The sequence below is a fragment of the Lithobates pipiens genome, unplaced genomic scaffold, assembly GCF_037356315.1.
Source record: "Lithobates pipiens isolate NorthernLeopardFrog02 unplaced genomic scaffold, aLitPip1_a1.2 Scaffold_18, whole genome shotgun sequence".
Taxonomy (NCBI): domain Eukaryota; kingdom Metazoa; phylum Chordata; class Amphibia; order Anura; family Ranidae; genus Lithobates; species Lithobates pipiens.
Window position 1 is genome coordinate 430,573,578 of NW_027507758.1, and position 25,893 is coordinate 430,599,470.

At 40.9% G+C, this 25,893-nt stretch overlaps 1 protein-coding gene across 1 annotated transcript in view; it reads right to left on the bottom strand.

The window, feature by feature from the left end:
• The window catches only part of SCHIP1 (schwannomin interacting protein 1), a 595,708-nt gene that overhangs the window by 456,054 nt on the left and 113,761 nt on the right, over positions 1-25,893 (bottom strand). The window contains exon 2 of the mRNA XM_077488067.1: positions 5,854-5,918. Coding sequence (XP_077344193.1) covers positions 5,854-5,918 — 65 coding nt within the window. The remainder of the gene's footprint in view (positions 1-5,853; positions 5,919-25,893) is intronic.

A 25,893-nucleotide genomic window follows, 5' to 3' on the forward strand; every position in this document is an offset into this window, starting at 1 on the left:
GGCACATGTCTAAAAGTAGCTATACATGGGCAGATATGGTGCTTTAACTTAAAGTAAGTAAGATCAGATGCTTTTGAGGGCAAAGGAGAGGTATGGGATCTAATAGACCCCAGATCTCTCCATAAAAAGGACCTGTCACCGCCTACCCTATTGCAATAAAGTTAAAAATTTAAGAGAAAGTAAAAAAAGAAATTAAAAAAATGAATTTAAATCAAAAAATATATTTAAAGCTCCCCCTCCCCATGTGCTTATATGCGAAGGCGAACGCATATGTTGATCCTGCACACATATGTAAACGGTGATAGCACCACGCATGTAAGTTATCATCGCAAACATCAGAGAAAGCAATAATTCTAGCACCAGACCTCCTGTGTAACTCCCAACTGGTAACCTGTAAAGGCTCTTAAAAAGTGGCCTTTTGAGGTTTTAAAGACTGTAGTTTGTTGGCATTCCACAGGCGTACACAATTTTAAAGCATGACACATTAGGTATCTATTTACTCAGTGTAAACCTCACCCTTTATATTTTATGAAAAAAATTGTATTATACTGTGTTTGCATGCACTAAACTTAATTACTGTTTATTTTTTTTTGTTAAAAATTTGCATTTGAAAAAACGCTGAATGACCATCATTTCAAATTTGCAACAAAAACATTTTTTTTCTCCCGCGCTTGAGCAGCTGGCTTTGGCTTGAGCAGCTGGTAGGTAAAATGATTGCCTGCATAAATAGGTACGGTATGTTCTGTCATGGTTCAAAGCAATATTACCCCCCCCCCCCAAAAAAAAAGAGAAGGAAAAAAAACCCAGATGTGGTGGCTGAATCCGTTTTATTATTTTGGGCTATCTTTCATTTATTTTCAGCTGGTGATCATGACATGTGCAGTTTGTTTCGTTCCATTGAAATTCTGACAAAATTTTCCTTATGTGGAAATTCAGATGCCCCAGATCTTGCCCCCCTCTATGTGAATGAATATAGGGTACAATGTATCCCTACTCCTTCATCAATAAAAAATTCTAAAATAAATAAAATCAAAGAGACAGTTTTTGACAAGTCCTTTATTTAAAAAAAAAACAATGTCCCTCAAAGTATATCCAACGTCAATCATGATGAACACCACCGCCGACTCCGAAAAAAAACCCAGGTCCACACACCTTGCTTGCCTCCTGGTGTCTGATATGTCAGATTGCCACTGACTATAATTAAACAAAGAGGTGTGGTCACCACTTGACTGGCGACTCCGGCCCTTGTTTAATTAATGTGTGCACTGGGTACTGGAGCTGTCAGTCATTGGGTGCCTAGTGACAGTAAATAAACAAAGGGACGGGGCCACCCTCTGTCACCTGTGACCACACCCATTTGTTTATTTACCGTAGGTGGGAACGCGATGTGTCAAATGCCAAGAGGCAAGTGAAAATTGCAGATCTTTTTTTAGGTCAGCAGGGGATCTTGACAATCATTAAAAAGAAAAAAAAAGTCTTTGTTTTTATTATTTTTGGCACTTTATTGGTGAATGATTAGGAGTACAGTGTTCACATGGGGGGGGGGGGGGGGCAAGATCTGGGGGCCCCCTTGTTAAAGGAAGCTTCCACATTCTAATAAGGCCCCCCACCTGCAAATCACCACAACCATTGCCCAGGGTTGTGGGGAAGAGGTCCTTGTCTCCATGATCATGGAGGCCCCCCTGCCCCAAAGAACCCCATGTTAAGGGCATGTGGCCTTGTATGGTTCAGGAGGGGAGTGCTCACTCATCACCCCCTTTCCTGACCTGCTAGGTTGAATGCTTCAATAAGGGTCTGGTATGGATTTCGGGGGACCACATGCTGTTTTTACTTTTGGCTTGGTGTTCCCCTTAAAATCCATACCAGACCCGAATTAATTTTTTCATGTTAGCATTGTTTGTTTATATTATGTGATCAGTGAGGAATCCCACTGACAGCAGATGAGTCATGGTCATTAAGGATGTTGCGGCCGTATTGCCAGCCGGCTCCTTAACAACCAGCTATTCTTTATGCAGAATTTGGATCTGTTGATACATTTTCAACTGCATCAAATTGTAATCGCTCTAAAATGTTGGAATTAGTTCAAAAATGAATAAACCAAACATAACTAAACAAATTCGGAAAAGGAATAATGAAACTAGTAACATAAGGAATTTCTGAAACTAAACACATTTTTTTCATTCTGCACATGTCTAGATCCTACCAGTAATTCTGTTATTTTTCAATTTCCTTTAACAAACCAAGCTGTCCAGCAAAAATAGCAGTTAGAAGGTTGAGACAAACCATTTACCACTGACAGGGGTGCTTACATGACAAAAGTCAACTTTTATTTATTTATGATAAAACTTGTATCCCAAAAGGAACACAACTGTTGTTGTAACTTATTGAAAAGTGTTAGAAGGAACTTTGATTTGTTAGTCAAGTCTTAGTAAGTACACCAAACACTACCCTCTCCCCAGACTGACAATGCTGTTGTCCAAAGGTGTCTCTGTTGCTCCTTTGTCCAGAGTAGAGAAACACTAAGCCCTTGTACACACGGTCGGACATTCTGACAACAAAATCTGTCGGATTTTTTCCGACGGATTTTGTCCGAAACTGGTGTTGCATACACATGGTCGGACAAAGTTGTCAGAAAATCCATTCGTTCGTAACATGATGACATTATTTAGTTACGACGGGACTACATTCAGGCTAGTAGCCAATAGCTTTTGCCTAGGAATTTGATCTGAGTATGCACATTGTCCGATCGGAATTCTCTACAAACGATTGGTCAAAGTCCGATTGGATCATGTTGTGGGCAACACGGTCCGATCGGACATTTTCCGTCGGAATGTCCGACCGTGTGTACAAGGGTTAAGACTAGAAGTGTGTTACTGGCCAGGTAAATGGGGGAAAATAAGGGAAAATGCCTAAAATTTAAAAAAAAGTGTCACCATATTTAAGGATTTGTAAACTGCAATATATTACATTTGTTTTTGGGTTTATTACAGCTTTATCCACTTGCCGATCGCCCCATAGCACATTTACTGCTACAGGGCGGCCACACTGCACAGGATCACCTATATATAAATGATTCTGAACTTTTGGGTATCGGGCACAAGGGCGCCGTTAGCAGCTCACTCCCGCTGTGATTTTACTTGATGTCCGCCGACACATGCTGATCATTTGATACACAGGCAGAACTGCAGTTTGCCTATTTAAACAAGGCAGATTGCCATTTTGTCAGTACAGAAGGCATGGATCCTGTGTTTCAGTAAAGCAGGAACACTAATCCATGCCTTCCACTAGTAAAAGTACCTCCTCCACTACACTGAATCACCAGCTAGGCACACAATTAACCCTTTGATCGCCCCATGATGTTAACTCCTTCCCTGACAGTGTCATTAGTACAGTGATCAGTTCTAAAAATATGCCCGATGTCCGATCTGTCCACAAAAATATTGAAGTCCCGCTATAAGTCGCTGATCACCGCCATTACTAGTAAAAAATAAATAACTAAATAAATAAAAATTCCATAAATATATCCCATCGCTTGTAGACACTACAACTTTTGCGCAAACCAATCAGTATAGGCTTATTGGGATTTTTTGCCAAAAATATGTCGCAGAATACAAACCATGAGGGGAAAAAGTATTTGATCTCCTGCTGATTTTGTAAGTTTGCTCACTGACAACGAAATGATCAGTCTATAATTTTAATTGTAGGTTTTATTTAACAGTGAGAGATAACAATAACAATATACAGAAAAACACATTTCAAAAAAGTTCTAAATTGATTTTCATTTTAATGAGTAAAATAAGTATTTAATAGGGATATCAATCAGCAAGATTTCTGGCTCCCAATTGTCTTCTATACAGGTAACAAGCTAAGATTAGGAGCACTCTCTTAAAGGAGGGTGCTCCTAATCTCAGCTTGTTAACTGTATAAAAGACACCTGTCCACAGAAGCAATCAGATTCCAATCTCTCCACCATGGCCAAGACCAAAGAGCTGCCCAAGGATGTCAGGGACAAGATTGTAATGAGCTGGAATGAGCTAAAAGACCATCACCATGCAGCTTGGTGAGAGGGTGACAACAGTTGGTGCGATTATTTGCAGATGGAAGAAACAAAAAATAACTGTCAATCTCCCTCAGTCTGGGGATCCATGCAAGATCTCACCTCGTGGAGTTTCAATGGTCATGAGAACGGTGAGGAATCAGCCCAGAACTACACGGGAGAATCTTGTCAATAATCTAAAGGCAGCTGGGACCATAGTCACCAAGAAAACAATTAGTAACACACTACGGCATGAAGGACTGAAATCCTGCAGCGCCCGCAAAGTCCCCCTGTTAAAGAAAGCACATGTACAGGCCCATCTGAAGTTTGCTAATGAACATCTGATTGATTCAGGGGAGTACTGGGCGAAAGTGATGTGGTCAGGTGAGACTAAAATCAACCTCTTTGGCATCAACTCAACTTGTCTTGTTTGAAGGAGGAGGAATGCTGCATATGACCCCAAGAACACCATCCCCACTGTCAAACATGGAGGTGGAAACATTATGCTTTATGTTGTTTTCCTGGGAACAGGACAACTTCACTGCATCAAAGTGACAATGGATGGGCCATGTACCATCAAATCTTCGGTGAGAACCTCCTTCCCTCAGCCAGGGCATTAAAAATGGGTCATGCGACACAAGTTATATTGTAATTGAATGTAATTAAAAATTACCTTTTCGTTTCAGTCTACAGCCACTGTAATTTTCTGAGAATGCATTGCAATATGGCTACCTGGAGTTGTTCTGTACACAGAGTGCATAATGACCACCCCAGAAACATAATTTCCTGCTTGTGTGATTGGTTCACCAATTTTCCCAGAAGTCTGCCTAAGATACAAGTCAGATTTCAGGCATGTTTGGTGATACATGCCCAGTAGGGACGCATCTAATGGGATGCAGGCCCAGCAGATTTCCTCATTAGAGCATCGCAGGTACACATCTAATAGACCTGATAGATAATTATGAAACCACTCCTATTGGACCCACTCATCAATGAGGCTCAGAGGAACATACAGGGATTTCTTCAGAATAACAAAAGGTGGGAATCTGCAACAAAGGTTGTTATCCTTGCAATGTACAGAGATCACCCAAAGGGGGATGTTTTTTTCTCAGAAAAAGTGGAGTTACTCTTTAATGACTTGGAGAGGATCTGCAAAGAGGAGTGGGACCAAATCCCTCCTGAGATGTGTGCAAACCTGGGGGCAAACTACAAGAAACATCTGACCTCTGTGATTGCCAACAAAGGCTTTGCCACCAAATACTAAGTCTTGTTTTGTGAAGGAGTCAAATACTATTTCACTCATTAAAATGCAAATAAATTTATGGTAAAACTTTTCTGGATTTTTGTTATTCTGCCTCTCACTGTGAAAATAAACCTACCATTAAAATTACAGACTGATAATTTTTTTGTCAGTGGGCAAACATGCAAAATCAGCAGGGGATTAAATACTTTTTTCCTTCACTGTATTGACCTAAATTGATGAAGAATTTAGATTTTTTTAATTTATTGGATGTGTTTTAGAGCAGAAAGTAAAAAAAGTGTTTTTTTTTTCCGCACAAAAAATAAAAACCTCACGGGAGATCAAATACCACCAAAAGAAAACTCTATTTGTGGGGGAAAAAAAGAGCATAAACTTTGTTTGGGTGCAACATTGCACAACCGCGCAATTGTCAGTTAATGTAACGCAGTGCTGTGTCGCAAAAAAACGGCATGGTCAGGAAGGGGGGGGGGTACATTTTCCGGAGGTAAAGTCGTTAATGCCCTTTTTTTTTCTTTCTTTCTTTTTTTTTTTTTTTTGCAATAGGAAGTAATTTTACCTTGCAAGCAAGCAGGCCCCATCATGGATTTGTTCAAATGAATGTTGAAGCCTTCCGACTTCTTCCTGGAAAAGGACAGTAAAATAGATGTCAAGAATAGGTTTGAACCTCATTAGCATTTTATGTATTCACCCTAACACATTTTTTTGACTTTCCAGAGTTGAGCAGAAAATATGACCTTTATTTTACAGATCTAAATCTATAATATATACATTGTATGCATAAACAATGCAGCGTGTGGAATACATGAAGGTGAGAACTGGAAGGCAAGTAACTGACAGGCAAGGATAGACAGTCACGCACACAATGATAAATATCAGTGTTGATTATTTCATGGGATTAACCTTGTCAATAGTTAATTTGCTGCCTTGATTTTTTTTTTCTCAGTAACCCATTTACTTCCAGAACAGAATTAATGAACTACCCCACATATATCCAAACACTTTTAGTTTCTGGTCTTATTTAAAGAAATATGACAGATAGACTCATTTAAAAACAATGTTTCTATAATTGTCCTTTAACCTCTCTCTCCTTACATTTGTTCTCTATGGCTAATCCATTTATGCTTCAGTAATGAGCTAGGGCAAGATTTAAAACACAGAGTCACTTGACAAGTGGGTTTTCCTAGCACCATTCAAATTATTCTTTTCATATTAAAATGTCTGCATACATCAAGATATCCTATGTCCCCACGGAACATCTGAGTGACAATGGAATATGACTGGCAGACAGAAAAAGATAAATGATGCCTTCATGAACTCCTAGAATGCCTAGAGCCTGAATATCTTTCAAACATAACTGTTTTAATGAAGCGAAGTCTGGAAAATATTGCATTTGTACCAAGAATACTGCTTAAACAAGAAAATGTGCTCTTTCCATACATTTAACCTTCAAAATTTTTACAATTCCACTTTATCCCTCGACTCCCCCAAAAAGCACCATGGTAATTTTATAACTTTGCATAATGTGTTCCTGGCTTACTATCAGGTCCTCTCCTATCAGAAGACAAGGGGGATGCTTTACTAAGGCCTCATGTACACTGCTGCTGGTAAACAGATGTTTAGGAGCAGTTGGGCATTTTTTTCAACTGCTTCTGAACTCTCTTCTATGTTATTTTATCAGTACATGTACACGGGGTTGTTTATAGTCGTTTCTACGCAGTTGCGTTTAGAGGCTTTTTTTGGAACATGAAAAAATGCGTTCATAGGCTGTGTTTAGAGGCATTTCAAAGGCCAAACATGGCTAAACGTGTTTAGTCACTTTTACAAGCGTTTTTCATTTTTTATTTCATAATAATAATATTTTTTTTTCAAACACTTCTAGGTGCAAACACGGCTAAAGGCGTTTTGTTTACAGGAGTTTTTAATTTTTGACTATTTTGAAAAAAATAAATACATTTTTTTTTTGCAAACGTGGCTAAAGGTGACTAAGCGCGTTTCATTTACAGGCATTTCATTTTTGACTATTTTGAAAAAAAAATGTATAATATTTTTTTTTTGCAAAGGGTTTCTAGCTGTCAAGTTAAATCACTAAGGAGAAGTTGAACGTCGTCCCGTGTACATGAAGCTTTAAGGCAACAAGCCTTTCATTTGCAAGGGAAATGCACAGTGTAAGAGAATTTCCCCCAGAGCTTGATAAATGTGGTTACATTCCTGTTTGAAAAGAATACCCAATCATGTGCAGAGAAAATAAAAATACAGCATTTTTTGATTGCATTTATTTGGATGATGGGAATCACCAGAGCTTTACCTCATTATCTTGCACTGTACAGCTTCCCTTGCAAAGTGAACAGCCTATTTGACTTGAGTAAATAAACCCCAAATGGCAGGGACAGATTCATTCTGCTAAAATCTTTGTGGTGCAATACAATCCTCCACCTCAAGCTACTAAATTGGCATGTATCGGAAATATCCTTTCTTTGATCCGTCAGTGGGAATGTTAAATCATATTTCTTTTGCAATGAAAATGAATAGTTGTGAATTCTCTTTTTGCTTGTGCAAGATATGTTTAGAGAATGGCATGACATAACTAGGGTGTCAAGAAGGACGGAGGTGTAGCTGAACAATCCTGAACTTTATGGCAAACGGTTTGCTGTACTTCACAAAATGTCTTCAGGTTTATATTTTGATGATCTCACCTTGACTTTAATATTAATGTCTGAAATAACTTAAGATGAGTTTGCTAGTTTTTATTTAATTATCATTATTATTTTCACATTTCTCCTTATCCCTTTACAGTAGGTAGTAAACCACAAATATATTTGCAGCACGCTGTAGGCAGGGAGCACCTCACAAATTTACTTGTCAGGAGTAGTTATCCTGGTTGATTGTTAGAGAGCTCTCCTTAAGTTTGGCCTTGTTTCACTTTTTTCTTCTACCGCTAGGTGGCCAGTTATTTGGTGGTACTGGATATGAGAAAGGCAACCCAAGGTCAAGTTATGGGAATGTGGGGTGTCTCAGCCAATGGGCAGGGGTTTTCTTGAACCACTTGGCCTGCTGGTAGAACCTATATATATATATTCGGGTGGCGTCAGGTGATCTAGGTTCTGTGCCACCTGGACGGCTGTCTGGGTGGATGTGTGTCGTGTACCCTGGCTACTAGGCCTGAGATGGGGCCTATCCCAGGGGCATCTGGCTGCTAGGCTGTGTGAGGGCCTATCCAGAAGTAAGAGAGCAGCATAGGGTTGGGATTGCGGCTTGCAGTCCAACCAGAAGTGATGGTTCTGCCTCCAGAAAACCTGTCAGTTGGCAGAGGTAAAAGGGAAGCTGTCGCCCCGAAGGGGCCAACCACCCTATTACCAGAGACCGCAGTGAGTAAATGAAGCAAGTACCGGAGCAGTATTCTCACCGAATGGGCATGGTGTAGAATCAACCAGCGGAGGTGACGCTTGCAAAGTAGCCTTGTGTGTCAAGCTGAGGACTGAGCCGGTCAGCAGGGGTGAAGCTTGAGAAGTATCTGGAGTACTAAGCTAGGGACCCAGCAGGGAAGCGTGGGTGACGCTTGATGGAGATACCACCGCAAATATTGGAGGAGCAAAGACTGGAGGAGCCCAAGGGATTCAGAGTCAGTGAATCAGAGGGTCTAGTGAGAGACCGGGACTCAATGTTGAAGAACTACAAGAGGCACTTGTAGTGAAGCTGAAGGAACTGTACTGCCACATACAGATGATTGGAATTTCTGACAACCAAATCGTGGATTTATTTCCAACGGGTGTTGGCTGAAACTTGTCTTGCATACACACGGTGGCACAAATGTTTTTGGAAATTACGATCAGCAAAACGTGCTGACGTACAACATGTACGGCGTAACTAGAAAAAGGAAGTTCAATAGCCTGTGCGGCTCTTCTGCTTGATTCCGAGCATGTGTGGAATTTTGTGCATCGGAATTGTGTACACACGATCGGAATTTCCGACAACGGATTTTGTTGTCAGAAAATTTGAGATCCATCTCTCAAATTTTTGTTGTCAAAAATTCCGACAGAAAATGTCCAAAGGAGCCTACACACGGCTGGAATTTCCAGCAAGCTCACATCGAACATTTTTTGTCGGAAATTCCGATCATGTGTGCAGCATTATGTTTGAGTTGGGAACTGTTAGACTGTTGCCATAGGAGACAGCATTCCTGCATGTGCAGATGTGGCCCCTTGCTGGGGCCTTTCCTTGCATGGCTGTCCTATTGAAGTCTCAGAGTCCCTCTTCCCCCTAAAATACAAAAAGGACTGTTAAGAGAAATAAAACCTCTTTTACATCCAAGAAGTGTCTCCCCAATAACTTTGTCCACCTTACACCCACTATGCCTTACAACCCACCACATACAGAAGGTGGTCAGCTATCTTTGGCCTGGAAAGTTCTCATTAGACTGGACAAGGCCAGAGACCTTGCTACATATTATAACACACAGATTGCACATGGAGGCAAAAAGTGTAAAGCAGGCCATACATGGCTTTGCTTTTTTCATTTAACCAGCCAGCAGGATGAAGAAAATTGAGACAATTTCCTCATCCACACATTTGAGGTGGATGGGGAAATCATCCCTGCTGTGTTATTGTTATCTGACAGGGGGACTCTTCCACTGTCAGAATTCCAATGATCAACACTGCAAGCCAATTGGCTGCATGCACTGAACAAAAATATAACAAAGCCTGTTCATGAAAGAGATCAATTTCTCATAAACTGGAACAGCCATACATAGATCAAAATTTGTCTGGTCCTATCTGAACCAGCCACATTTTGATCCTTGTATGGCCAGCTAAAGGCTCTGACCTACAGATAAAGAGAACTTTCAAACATGAATATCAAATTTTTAGCAAACACTGTTATGTAATATTAGCCAAAAATGCAATCAAATACAAGCTCCTAAAAATATTTCAGAATTGTAATAAGGCACATATGTTTAGAGGCGAGCCTGAAATATTCAAGATAAGAGGACAACTTAATAGTAGTTCTTTAACAGAAGACTTTTCAGAGTAAAGGTTCTGTCTGTAAAACGTCTTAAATACAACCATAGAAAATAGCAATGCAGAGCATGAGAAGAGTAGATAAATTGCAGAACTGAAAGCATATTTTATGATGTATAAAGAAAGATGTGGAGAAAGAAGCTAAGTATGGCTTAACTGAAGGCCTTGTAGGAAGAAACTAGTTAATTCCTAACAGGAAACATAACCAGAACAAATGAGTACTTGTGCTTCTCTCAATTTTTTAAACAATTTTAACCTTATAATAACTTACTTAAAGTTCTATAGCAGCCTTTCTCAACCTTTTCAACACAGGGGAACCCTTGAAATAGTTCTCCAGTCTCGGGGAACCCCTGCTAAAAATTAGAAATCTACAACTCATGATACATTAGTGTGATGGTCAGTGGGAAGAATGGTCCTTACACTTGTGGTCATTGGGAAGAATTACCTCCTTACAGATAGCTAAAAAGATCAATGGTGTCGGTGGGAACTTATCTGAGAGGCAGAAATAGCCTAATAGTGAAGGAGCCCCTAGCAACCTCTGGAGGAACCCTAGGGTTCCACGGAACCCTGGTTGAGAGAATCACTGGCCTATAGTGTATTGATTCCATGTCTCCTATTTAACTTGTGACAATGTTATTAGTAAAATATAACATAAGTTGAGCAGCAGAAATTAGACATGTAGGGACGAGAAACATTCAGAGTTACAATTTCCCTGAATTTCTTTGTGAAATTTTCCATGTTGGTGAAATGTGTTGAAGTCAATGGAAAATTAAAATGTTTTTATTGTTTTAAAAATAGCCCATTATTTTCATACAAAGTCAAATAAAAATTTAAAGCAGCAGTATACAAAAAACAAATACACACAAAAAAAGTGACAAAAGATACTAAGAACACTAAAGGAAATTAAACTACCTTAAATCTGCTTGCCAACATCACTCTCTGCTCATGACAGTTACCATGTGATTAAAAGCATAGATGTGCTCAAAATATAAAATCATAGATTTATTTCCACATTGTATTTCAGTTATTTCTAGCCCATTCCTTCATTCCTAATATGAACTACCCTGAAGTTTGTAAATGTGCTTTGTGAAGATCCACACATTTACTTTCCTAGGCACTGCTGTAGGCACTGCTGTGTCACAGAATTCACAGAGCTTGAGTTCTGAACTACAAAGGTTTGAGAGTTTCACAAGGCACAGTCAGTAAAGGAATAATTGCTTGCAGGCAGCAAGGTACCATGGGATATGTAATCCTTATAAATTTAAAGTACATAGCAGAGGGGAAGCTGCAAAGCATGCAGGGATTCCAGGAAGTTGTTGAAAGATGGCCATTAGACATGCAGCACTCAAAACATTAGGTACATACTTTTAAGGTTTTCCTATCAGATAGATTATAAGTCCTTCTGTTTATGTTAAAGGATATGTTCACTTAAAAAAATAAAATAAATGCACATATTTTTGCAGGTACAAAAATGTGTATTTATTTTAATTTTTTTTGCAGTAGCCTGTAAAGCATTGCACCAGTGATCAGCAGATCACTGGTGCAATGCAGGTCTCCTGCAGATTTGTCGGTGTATCGGCTTCCTCGTACCTCATACGAGGAAGCTGTTACATTCTGACAGGAAGACTCAATGAACTATCACAGCGCTGTGGTATTTCATTAACCGATTGCCGACCGCCTCACGCCGATATACGTCAGCAGCAGGGCTCGTACAGGCAGAATTACGTACCTGTACGTTGCCCTTTAAGAGGCGACCAGTGGGTGCAGGTGCGCGTGCCCACGGCAAGCTCCGTGAGTCGGGTCGCGGGTCCTGTGGACTTGATTGCTGGGGGTAATCGTGGTCGCCTCACAAGGAGGAAGAACGGGGAGATGCTAATGTAAACAAGCATCTCTCCGTTCTGCCTAGTGACACTGTCACTGATCATAGCTCCCTGTGATCGGAGCAGAGATAAGTGACGTTTCATACACAGCCACGCCCCCCACAGTTAGAAACATGCCCCTAGGACACACTTAATCCCCACACTGCCACCTAGTGGTTAACCCCTTCACTGCCAGTGTCATTTACACAAGAAGCAGTGCATTTGTATGGCACAGATTTCTGTATAAATGTCAGTGGTCCCAAAAATGTGTCAAAAATGTCCGATATGTCCACAATAATGTTGCAGTCACGATAAAAATCGCTGATCGCCACCATTTAAAAGTTAAAAATTATTAATAAAAATGCCATAAAACTATCCCCTATTTTGTAAATGCTATAACTTTTGCGCAAACCAATCAATAATCGCTTATTGAGTTTTTTTTACCAAAAATAAGTAGAAGAATATGTATCGGCCTAAACTTTGGAAAAAAAAAGTTTTTTTATGTAGCGCTGGTTCCTGACGAGCAGGCACTATGGTTTTTTGACAAGTTAATTTGCCTGAAACCACAGTTGAGTTTCAGGACTATTTCTCAAAATTTCTGGTTTTAGTACCAGTCCAGCTGGTTTGCACTGGGTTCTTCTTGACTGCAGGTATCACTGACACCGCCGGGAAGAGTAGAAACGTAGTCTAGCTGGGTGCATTGAATGCCACTATTCTCTTGGAACCAGCCCAGTGGGAGTGTTTTCCTGCTGTGCATTCTGAGAGGTAGTATTTAAGGTACAGACGCCCCATGGGTTGGGTCTTTTTATTTTTTGTCTGTTCGGTTCTGGTGGTCCTCCTGACCCAGCCCCATGGCCCTCCTGGCCTGGGGTGCGGAACCATGCATCACGAGTCTCGGGGCCTGCTGGCCCGAGACGATGCAACTGCAGGGACAGGCCTGACTGGATTTCGGGGGCCTACTGATCAAGGGTGGGCAATCTCATCTGAAGGGAGAGGCCCAGCAACTGAAAAACCCCAGGGAAGGACTTTTCAGGAGAAGGCCGTGTGCAAGGCTGGCTTCTCTGAAGTAGCCTGGAGGCTTAGCTGAAGGACGCAACCTGGATCGACACGCATACGGCATCGCCGGATTGGCTGAGAGAACCTGGTACCGTATTATAGCTCTTAAAATGTATCTACATCCGTCAGTAATGCTCAAGTGTACATCACAAGTCTGTGGCAGAGACTTTGTTGAGCACCCTACCGGCTGCTATGCCTAGTGAGAGGAGGTCTATCCGGGGGTTGTTAAATCCAGCTGTGAACGGTCTTTATTGTCTGGATTTTCTCTAAGGACTTTTTATTTTTGCAATCTAAGTACCTGAATTCACTCCTAACCCTCTACCCTTTATTGAAAGACTCTGTTTCTGTTCTAAATAAATAACCCAAAGGAAGATTCAGTGTCAGTTTTCACATTCGTTCGGCCATCTACCACGGGAACCCCTAGATGGAGAAGCAAACAAGAAGGTAACGTTAAGCCCAAACAAAACCAGCAACTCCTTTGGGGGTAAGTGCTACATTTATATATTTTTGGGGGATATTTATTATAGCAAAAAGTAAAAAAGAATGTGTTTTTTTCAAAATTTTCGTTTTTTTTTTGTTTATAGCGCAAAAAATAAAAACCGCAGGGGTGGTCAAATGGCACCAAAAGAAAGCTCTATTTGTGGGGAAAAGAGGACGAAAATTTTGTTTGGGGGCCACGTCGCAGGACCGCGCAATTGTCAGTTAAAGCGACGCAGTGCCAAATCGCAAAAAGTGCTCTGATCAAGAAGGGGGTAAGTCCTTCCGAGGATGAAGTGGTTAAAAACGACAAGCTGGCAGCCTCAAAGGCTGCCGGACCTTGTAGTTTTCCATTCACAGAGGACTGTAAATGAGGGATGCAGCCGGTTTAAAACTGTGACAGCTAGCGGTAGCAGATCCCTGCTACCTGTCAGATCGTTCGGGGGGGTGGATGGGGACCTGTCCATTCGTAACATGTTACACCCTGAATATGAGTGTAACATGTTACAATACAGTGTATTGATTATTTCATCTGCCATTTGAAACATGAAGTAGCACAATATAAATATAAACATAAAACAGCCATAGTTTTTTATTTTTTGTGTGTGCTTTTTATTTCATGCCACACTAAAAAAATAGCAAACAAAACATATAAATAAGTAAATAAAAAAAAAAAAAGATTAAATATTGCTGGTTAAAAAAATAAATTATTACAAAAAAAAGAAAATCAGCAGAAAATAATTGCTAATTGTTTTGTAATGGTACATAAACATTGAACTGGGTTATTTACTTGGGTTTATTGCAAGAAAGATCAAAACAATTGAGGGTTTCATCTGCGATTTCCACCAACATATTTGAGGTCTCTCATGAGGTCTCTCATACAGGATGTGCATTAATTTATGATTGAAAATAATTGTATTTTTCGTTTGCACTCCTGTTCAGTTAAGAAGCTTGGTTTTACTAAGCAGGGACTACAAAACAGCTTTCTCCCTATATAAATGAATTGGAATGCAAAGGCGCCTGAAGCAGGACAACTGCACCTAGAAATTAATTTTGAATGATTTCAGCAGCATTTTAAACTGATGTCAAATGCACTCTCCATCTGCCCATCAAAGCTTATCAATGCGTGTCCTCAAAGTAATCAGATATTCAAGAATGCAAAAACATAGCATAACAGTCTTGTGCTTGAGAACTTTTGATTTTTTCAGACTTTACTCTATTGATAATTTGTAAAGCATAATATTCATACATAACTCATATTTAAGCATGTGAATAATGCCAGCAATTATACATTTAGCTGAGTTCTTAATGCCCTTTTGACATTCATTGGCAGGCATTCTCTTTGTTTCTTTACCAGAAACTGAAGCATGACAATAACAAAAACTGCTCAATTCTCCTGGTGTATAAACAGGGAGCTGGTGAAATAAATCAAACACAATGACCCTCTGGATGTGCTCTGATATTTCACATGGTCAATGCTCTTGGTATATTAAATGGGTGACTTCATATTCTCAAAACCAATGATATATTACTGATTATGACCACTTTATAAGTCATTCTGGTACTATTTGTTTAGCTAAAACAATACTGTATCCACTAATATGTTCCCACTCAAGCTGTCATGAATTTCCAATGACTACAGTATTACATGAAAAGTAAAAACCTCACAAATGGGTTAAAACAACAAGACAATACAATTTTAGGTTGAATAAAAATTACAACCAATATATATTTTTAACAGTGACAGACACTGTTCAAGAGGGCATGAAAAATTTAGTGGTGCAGTTCACAGAGTAGAAATAAAGACATCCTATTTCTAATGTATGCTGTTTGTCTTTGCCTCTGCCAAAACAGGAACCCAACCCTACTTTTCTAAAACCACCATACACCACCACCACCGCTGCTATCTCACACTTCTAACAACTCCCTGTAGGACCCAAAGGCTTAATCCCTCTTTTCACATTGTACAGTTAATGTAATGTGTTGGGCAGAGCTGTCATTTAGACAGTAGTCCTGTAATGACAATCGCTGGAGCTACTGCTCCATCATTTACTGTAACCGACCTCAAATGTCTCCTTAATATAAACCAGTCACAACAGTAGGGATGAGCTTGATATTCGACTTGAACATTGGGTGTTTGCCCGTTCGCTGAAGAGCGAACTTTATCAGGCGTTCGTAGCAAATTTGAGCACCACGGAATGCCCCATAATGCACTGCAAGATCGCAGTGCATTGCTGCATCATGATTGGCCAAAGCATGCACCTAACCTGCATGCTTTGGCCAATCTCAGTGCCCTCTGCTACGAGAGCCATAATTGGCCAATCATTACATAGTTGCATAGTAGGTGAGGTTGAAAAAAAGACACAAGTCCATCAAGTCCAACCTATGTGTGTGATTACATGTCAGTATTACATTGTATATCCCTGTATATTGCGGTGGTTCAGGTGCTTATCTAATAGTTTCTTGAAACTATCGATGACCCCCGCTGAGACCGCCACCCGTGGAAGGGAATTCCACATCCGTGCCTCTCTTACAGTATAGAAATCTCAACGTGGTTTAAGGTTAAACCTCTTTTCTTCTAATTTTATTGAGTGGCCACGGGTCTTGTTAAATTCCCTCCTGTGAAAAGTTTTATCCCTATTGTGGGGTCACCAATATGGTATTTGTATATTGAAATCATATCCCCTCTCAAGCGTCTCTTCTCCAGAGAAAATACGTTCAGTGATCACAACCTTTCCTCATAACTAATATCATCCAGACCCTTTTTTAGCTTTCTTTCCCTTCTTTGTACTCGCTCCATTTCCTGTACATCTTTCCTGAGAACTGGTGCCCAGAACTGGACAGCATACTCTAGGTGCGGCCGGACCAGAGTCTTGTAGAGTGGGAGAATTAGCGTTTTATCTCTGGAGTTGATCCCCTTTTTAATGCATGCCAATATTCAGTTTTCTTTGTTAGCAGAAGCTTGGAATTGCATGCCATTGCTGAGCCTATCATCTACTAGGATCCCCAGGTACTTTTCCATCCTAGATTCCCCCAGAGGTTCTCCCCCCAGTGTATAGGTTGCATTCCTATTTTTGCCACCCAAATGCTTTATTTTACATTTTTCTACATTGAACCTCATTTGCCATGTAGTTGTCCACCCCATTCATTTTTTCAGATCTTTTTGCAAGTTTTCCACTAGGGATGAGCTTCATGTTCGAGTCGAACGTACGTTCGACTCGAACATTGGCTGTTCGGGCGTTCGGCGAATTCCGAACGTTTGGGCCGTTCGCGTCAAAATTCGAGTGACGCGCGCGCGGACCACAATGCACTGCGGTGGCGCAGTGCATTGCTGCCCCATGATTGGCCAAGCATGCACTGTGACCCCGCATGCTTGGCCAATCGCAGCGCCGGCAGCGAGGAGAGCCATGATTGGCCACAGGCATCCTGCCTGTGGCCAATCATAGCTCAGGCTGTGTAGTGCACGCCCCACACTATATAAGGCCGCCTTTGAGGCGGCTTCGTGTAGTGTGTTACTTAGCATCTGAAGCAGTGGGTGTTCTGTGTACCTTCAACACAGTACACACCAATCGTTTTTGGCTGATTTCCTATCTTGCTGCTGTGTAGTGGTTGTTGTCTGTGCCCTGACTGCAGTATACACCACTATATTCACCTCACCTATATAGCTAGTGATCTAGCTTTAACCACTTAACAACTGCCCATTGCCGATTAACGGCTTCAGGGGGGTTGTTTAACTCTGAGAGGCCGTTAACCCCCATTACTCTGCAGTACCCCCCAATACTCTGCAGTACCCGCCATTACTCTGCAGTACCCCCAATACTCTGCAGTACCCCCCAATACTCTGCAGTACCCGCCATTACTCTGCAGTAACCCCCATTAACCTGCAGTACCCCCCAATACTCTGCAGTACCCGCCATTACCCTGCAGTACCCGCCATTACTCTGCAGTACCCCCAATACTCTGCAGTACCCTGTCATTACTCTGCAGTACCCCCCATTACTCTGCAGTAACCCCCATTACTCTGCAGTACCCCCCAATACTCTGCAGTACCCGCCATTACTCTGCAGTACCCCCAATACTCTGCAGTACCCTGCCATTACTCTGTAGTACCCCCCAATACTCTGCAGTACCCTGCTATTACTCTGTAGTACCCCGCCAATACCCCGCCAATACTCTGTAATACCCTGCCATAAATTGCCATACCCAGCCATACTCAGAGATACCCAGCCATACTCGGTGATACCCTGAAATACCCAGCCATAGACGCCCCCCACCCCTCACCGCCCTCCGGTGCTTCTACCAACTCGCCAGTACGATCAAAGCCAGAATCTTTTTTTTATTTTTTATTTCAGGCTTCCCAGCCTAGAGGTGAGATGTGGGGTCATATTGACCCCCCAGATTTCACTGTAAAGAGGATCTGTCACCCCATATTCCTATTACAAGGGATGTTTACATTTCTTGTAATAGGAATAAAAGTGATCAAAAATATATTTTTGGGGAAAAAAATGTCAAACTAACATAAATAAAGTAAAATGAACAATAAAAAAATAAAATAAAAATTAAAGTGCCCATGTCCCCATGTGCTCGCATGTGCCACACATGTGAGGTATCGCCGAGAATGTTAGAGCGAGAGCAATAATTCTAGTCCTAGACCTCCTCTGCAACTCAAAACATGTAACCAGTAAAAAAAAAATTAAAGCGTCGCCTATGGGGATTTTTTAAGTAGCGACGTTTGGCGCCATTCCACGGGCATGTGCAATTTTGAAGAGTGACATGTTTGATATCTATTTACTCAGCATAACTTCATCTTTCACTTTATGCAAACATTGGGCTAACAAGTGGTTAATAATAGAGCTTGCAGTCAGTAGTGTTAGGAGATAGTGCGTGCTGTCTGCGTGCTCTGTACCCAGTACATACCGCTATAATATAGGGCAGGCCCCTACTTTCAAACATCCAACTTACAAACATCTCCTACTTGCAAACGCAAGGAGACAGCAGCAAGTGAGATGAAAAAAGATGGACGACAAAACAAATTATACAGGGGTGATAACCCTTCCCTATGTTTTCCAAAAAGCTTAAAGATAGTTTTTTTGACTGGAGCTACACTTTAAAAATGTACCGGTTGAAAATGACAAACGGATTCAACTTAACACAACAAACCTACACAGTCCCTGTCTTGTTTGCACCGCCTGTATACTGCTGTTCTGAGTATATAGGGCCTGGGGGCCACACGCATTTCCTTTTTTTAATATGGGTACGGGGTTCCCCTTAATATGCGTACAAGACCCAAATAGGCTGGTAATGGGCAGGGAGGGCTACCCATGCCATTTTTCTCAATGATTTTCAACCATATTGCAGCAACCAGATATAACATTAAAACCGCAAGCAGTTTTAAATGGTGTTATTTACGTTTAATGTCATTTTGTGCAGGGACTGTTCTAAACACGGGAAACACGTGGCACTTCACAGGCATACTACAGACACCCCCAGGCACCATATTTAAAGGAATATTTCACTTTATTTTTTTCACTTTAATCGTCATTAAAATCAGTGCTCCCGCCAAAACGGCAGTTTTTAAAACTTTTTTTTGCAGTGACCCATGTCCCCTGAGGCAGGAGGCAGGTCCCCAAACCCTTTTTAGGACACTATCTTGCATATTAGCCGTTAAAATTAGCACTTTCCAATTCGAACGTTCGAGTCCCATAGACTTCAATGGGGTTCAAACGTTCGTACCGAACGCGGGGGTCGTTCGCAAAGTTCTGGTGCGAACCGAACCGGGGGGTGTTCGGCTCATCCCTATTTTCTACATCCTGCGGAGAAGTTATTGCCCTGCTTAGCTTAGTATCGTACGCAAATACAGAGATTGAAATGTTTACCCCATCCTCCAGGTAGTTTCTGAACAAATTAAATAGGATTGGTCCCAGCACAGAACCTTGGGGGACCCCATTACCCACCCCATTCCAAATACTCCCCATTTATCGCCACCCTCTGAACTCACCCTTGTAGCCAGTTTTCAATCCATGTACTCACCCTATGGTCCATGCCAATGGACCTTATTTTGTAAAGTAAACATTTATTGGGAACCCTCAGATGATGTCGGAATGCCGAAATGCGTCAAGGGGAAGCCATACGACAAGTAGAGAGATGGCAGTGTGTGGCAGAGGACGGGCTAACCCTCTATCGGATGTAGCTAGTTCTTTGGCTTATACTACAGTGGTAGGATTGTCCTCACATATCTGGCACTAAGCTGTGAATAGAGAACCAATGCTTCATGTTCTGTTTCTTTTGTCAGTGGATTAATTGAAGGTTTTATAAGTATAATTAAAGAATACATTTTTACACTATGTCTGTCTTTTCTATATATTTTCACAGAGATATTGAGAATTTATTTGCATAAGAGGTGGACGGAGTAGTGAATTAACATACCACAGGACTTTCTGATATGCCTAATTAACCTGGAGGTTCTGGTAAGAGCAATACCAAAGGGTAGTCTCGTCTGTCAAACATCCCCTTGTTTCTATTCTTTCTGCACGTGGGGAGGTGAATTGGATGGGTGTCCGTGGTGTACTGCATCTTGCAATATAAAGATGCTCATTGGTTTAAGCACATAGTCTGTGGATATATATACTTTTAGTATGCTATATGGACAATATGGATTGAATTGATTACCATTGTCATTATTATTGTTATTATTATTTTTTATATACTTGTTTTGAAAGTTTTTGCACAAAAGATACTGTAGTTCAAATAAGTAATTAGTGCTACTGGATCTGTATGTCTTTTTAGAGATCATTTTATGTGACAAATGTTTTGTTATTCAATTTTGGATGACTTTCAAATAAGCGGCTGCTTTAGTAGATCAGTAGTTTGTTGAAATTTCAGAGCTCCCATCTTATGCACATATTTGTGTGAGTGCTTGTGTAAATAGCGAACAGGGCGGTTGTTGTTATATAAACTGGTTGTAAAGTTTATGGGGAACTGTGTCAAATGCTTTTGCAAAATCCAGATACACCACGTCTACGGGCCTTTCTTTATCTGGATGACAACTCACCTTCTCATAGAAGGTTAATAGATTGGTTTGGCAAGAACGATTCTTCATGAATCCATGCGGATTACTAAAATCTTATATATAGTCCCTTATCGTCTCCAAGAGTTTACATACTATTGATGTTAGGCTAACTGGTCTGTAATTCCCAGGGATGTATTTTGGGCCCTTTTTAAAAATATTGGTGATACATTGGCTTTTCTCCAATCAGCTGGGACCATTCCAGTCAGTAGACTGTCAGTAAAAATGAGGAACAATGGTCTGGCAATTACTTGTTCCCTAAGTACTCTCAGGTGCAAGCCATCTGGTCCTGGTGATTTATTAATGTTACGTTTCCCAAGTCTAATTTGAATTCTGTCCTCTGTTAACCATGGAGGTGCTTCCTGTGATGTGTCATGAGGATAAACACTGCAGTTTTGGTTACTGAAGCCCCCCAATTCCCTTGTGAAGGCTGAGGAGAAGAATAAATTCAACACCTTCGCCATCTCCCCATCCTTTGTAACCAGATGTCCTTCCTCATTCTTTATGGGGCAAATATGGTCTGTCCTCCCTTTATTGTTTACATACTTAAAGAATTTCTTGGGTTTTTTTTTTTGCTCTCCTCCGCTATGTGTCTTTCATGTTCTATCTTAGCCGTCCTTATTGCACCCTTACATTTCTTGTTGCATTCTTTATAAAGTCTGAATGCTGATGATGATCACTCAACCTTGTATTTTTTGAAGGCCTTCGCCTTTGCTTTTATATGCATTTTTACATTGGAGTTAAGCCATCCAGGACTTTTGTTCGCTCTTTTAACTACTTCCCACCTGGCCAATGTATATATACAGCCGGGTGGGAGCCTTCTCCTTCTGACTGCACGTTCAGGAATGTCCGTCAGAAGGAGGGGGATTGCGTGAGTGCCCGCGCATTGGATCGATCGCAATGCTCTTGTGTCACCCGGACACAGCGCATCTCGGATCGGCAGGAGGGCTCTGTGATTGGCCCTCCTGATCACATGAGGGCCTTGTCCAATCACAGCCGTCATGTGATGTAAACAAACACCCCGGTTGCTAGGCAATCGGCTCTCTTCTCTTCACGCGGAAGTCGTCACTGAGGAGAGGAGAGCAGATCGCTGCAGCCGGCTGGTGATCAGTGAGTATGAGCTGTTTTTACAGCTTTTAACTCACTGATCACCAGTCTAGTGTAAAGCACACATGTCCCCACACGTCCCCAAAACACACATGTACCCAAAACACACATGTCCCCAAATAATAAAAACACATGTCCCCCACATATATCCCACTAAAATCACATGTCGCAGTGATTATCTGCACACATATGTCCGTGATCACCTGCACACATCTGTACATGATAATTTGCGTACATATGTCCGTGATCACACAAACAAATTATTATACACTTAATGGAATTTTTTTACCAAAAACATGTAGCAGAATACATTTTGGCTTAAATTTATGACAAAATTCTATTTTATTGGATTCCTTTTAAAATAGAATGAAGAAAATATTTTTTTTTCCAAGTTTCCGAGTTTTTCGCTTATATCGCAAAAAATAAAAAACGGAGTCATGAATGAATACCACCAAAATAAAGTTCTATTTGTGCAAACAAAATTATAAAAAAATTAATTTGAGTACAGCATAGCATGACTTCACAATTGTCATTGAAAGTGTGAGAGCGCTGAAAATTGGGCTGGGAAGGAAGGGTCGAAAGTGCCCTGTATTGTAGCAGTTAAATGTATTACCCAATGGTATGCATTGGCTAATTCCCTTATTTAATATGCTCTTAAAGCAAACCCATCTCTCCTCCATGCTCTTTTTTCCTAAGATTTTATCCCAATTTATGCCTTCTAGCAAGGTTTGTAGTTTAGGGAAGTTGGCTCTTTTGAAATTCGGTGTCTTTATATTCCCCTTATGTTTATTATTTGCGTGAGTTATACAGGTCCTTCTCAAAAAATTAGCATATTGTGATAAAGTTCATTATTTTCTGTAATGTACTGATAAACATTAGACTTTCATATATTTTAGATTCATTACACACAACTGAAGTAGTTCAAGCCTTTTCTTGTTTTAATATTGATGATTTTGGCATACAGCTCATGAAAACCCCAAATTCCTATCTCAAAAAATTAGCATATCATGAAAAGGTTCTCTAAACAAGCTATTAACCTAATCATCTGAATCAACTAATTAACTCTAAACACCTGCAAAAGATTCCTGAGGCTTTTAAAAACTCCCAGCCTGGTTCATTACTCAAAACCGCAATCATGGGTAAGACTGCCGACCTGACTGCTGTCCAGAAGGCCATCATTGACACCCTCAAGCAAGAGGGTAAGACACAGAAAGAAATTTCTGAACGAATAGGCTGTTCCCAGAGTGCTGTATCAAGGCACCTCAGTGGGAAGTCTGTGGGAAGGAAAAAGTGTGGCAGAAAACGCTGCACAACGAGAAGAGGTGACCGGACCCTGAAGAAGATTGTGGAGAAGGACCGATTCCAGACCTTGGAGGACCTGCAGAAGCAGTGGACTGAGTCTGGAGTAGAAACATCCAGAGCCACCGTGAACAGGCGTGTGCAGGAAATGGGCTACAGGTGCCGCATTCCCCAGGTCAAGCCACTTTTGAACCAGAAACAGCGGCAGAAGCGCCTGACCTGGGCTACAGAGAAGCAGCACTGGACTGTTGCTCAGTGGTCCAAAGTACTTTTTTCAGATGAAAGAAAATTTTGCATGTCATTCGGAAATCAAGGTGCCAGAGTCTGGAGGAAGACTGGGGAGAGGGAAATGCCAAAACGCCTGAGGTCCAGTGTCAAGTACCCACAGTCAGTGATGGTCTGGGGTGCTATGTCAGCTGCTGGTGTTGGTCCTCTGTGTTTTATCAAGGGCAGGGTCAATGCAGCTAGCTATCAGGAGATTTTGGAGCACTTCATGCTTCCATCTGCTGAAAAGCTTTATGGAGATGAAGATTTCATTTTTCAGCACGACCTGGCACCTGCTCACAGTCCCAAAACCACTGGTAAATGGTTTACTGACCATGGTATTACTGTGCTCAATTGGCCTGCCAACTCTCCTGACCTGAACCCCATAGAGAATCTGTGGGATATTGGGAAGAGAAAGTTGAGAGACGCAAGACCCAACACTCTGGATGAGCTTAAGGCCGCTATCGAAGCATCCTGGACCTCCATAACACCTCAGCAGTGCCACAGGCTGGTTGCCTCCATGCCACGCCACATTGAAGCAGTCATTTCTGCAAAAGGATTCCCGACCAAGTATTGAGTGCATAACTGAACATAATTATTTGAAGGTTGACTTTTTTTGTATTAAAAACACTTTTCTTTTATTGGTCGGATGAAATATGCTAATTTTTTGAGATAGGATTTTTGGGTTTTCAGGAGCTGTATGCCAAAATCATCAATATTAAAACAAGAAAAGGCTTGAACTACTTCAGTTGTGTGCAATGAATCTAAAATATATGAAAGTCTAATGTTTATCAGTACATTACAGAAAATAATGAACTTTATCACAATATGCTAATTTTTTGAGAAGGACCTGTACTGAAGCCAATTGACCTGTGATCACCATTACCTAAATCAGGTCTGTATTGTTGGTAATCGGTAGATCCAGTAACACTTCATTTAGAGTTGGTGCATCTACCATCTGACCCATGAAATTGTCATGCAAGACATTTAGGAACTGGTGAGCCTTAGATGAATGTGTGGTTCAATCTGCCCAGTCTATGTCTGGATAGTTAAAATCCCCATTATTATAACACTTCCCATCCTTGCTGCTAATCCAAATTGTGATAGGAGATCTGTCTCCCCTTCCTCCCTCAGGTTAGGAGCCTATAGAATACTTCCAGTATTATTTTCCCCTTAGCTTCATCCCTTTGGAGCTTTACTGATAAGGATTCCACCTCCTCCCTAGCTCCTTTAGTGATGTCATCTCTCACATTCACTTGTACATTATTCTTGATATATAGGCATACCCCTGCCCCTTTTTTACCCTCTCTATCCTTGGGATAAAAGGTATACCGTTGAATGTTTGCCAGCCAATCATGAGAGCTGTTGAACCAGGTCTCTGAAATTCCCACAAAATCCAAATCCTCCTTGTACAACAATATCTCTAGTTCACCCATCTTCTTCGCCAGGCTCCTGACATTGGTGAGCATGTCACATAGTTTAGATTGTCGCATATTATCCTCTTATTGGGTGTTCCAAAATTGCAACTAGGACTTGCTACTATACTTTCTTTGGTTTTATGTGCTTTGGTCAACCTACCACTATGGTCCCAGCTGCCTTGAGCTCATTGACAAGATTATCCCATGTATTTCTGGGCTGATTTCTCCTCGTTCTCATGATCATTGAAACTCCACGAGGTTAGATCTTGCATGTAGCCCCAGACTGAGGGAGATTGACATTTATTATGTGTTTCTTCCATTTGCGAAAAAATCGCAATAACTGTTGTCACCCTCTCACCAAACTGCTTGGCGATGGTCTTGTAACCCATTCCAGCCTTGTGTAGGTCTACAATCTTGTCCCTGACATCCTAAGGCATCTCTTTGGTCTTGGTCATGGTGTAGAGATTGGAATCTGATTGATTCATTGCTTCTGTGGACAAGTGTCTTTTATACATTAACAAGCTAGGATTAGGAGCACTCCTTTTAAGGGAGTGCTCCTAATCTCCGCTTGTTACCTGTATAGAAGACAACTGGGAGACAGAAATCTTGCTGATTGATAGGGGACCAATTCCTTATTTCACTCATTAAAATGCAAATCAATGTATAACTTTTTTGAAATGTGTGTTTCTGGATATTTTTGTTATTCTGTCTCTCACTGTTAAAATAAGCCTATCATTAAAATTAAAGACTGATCATTTCTTTGTCAGTGGGAAAAATGTACAAAATCAAATACTTTTTTCTCTCACTGTATATATGCACACACACACAGCATAATACAGCATATACTGTATTATAATACACACACACACACACAATATCTGTATAACAGTGTAAATTTGCTGTTTCCTCAAAATAACTCAACACACAGCCATTACTGTCTAAACCACTGGCAACAAAAGTGAGTACACCCCTAAGTGAAAATGTCCAATTATCCATTTTTCCTCCCTGGGGTCATGTGGCTCGTTAGTGTTACAAGGT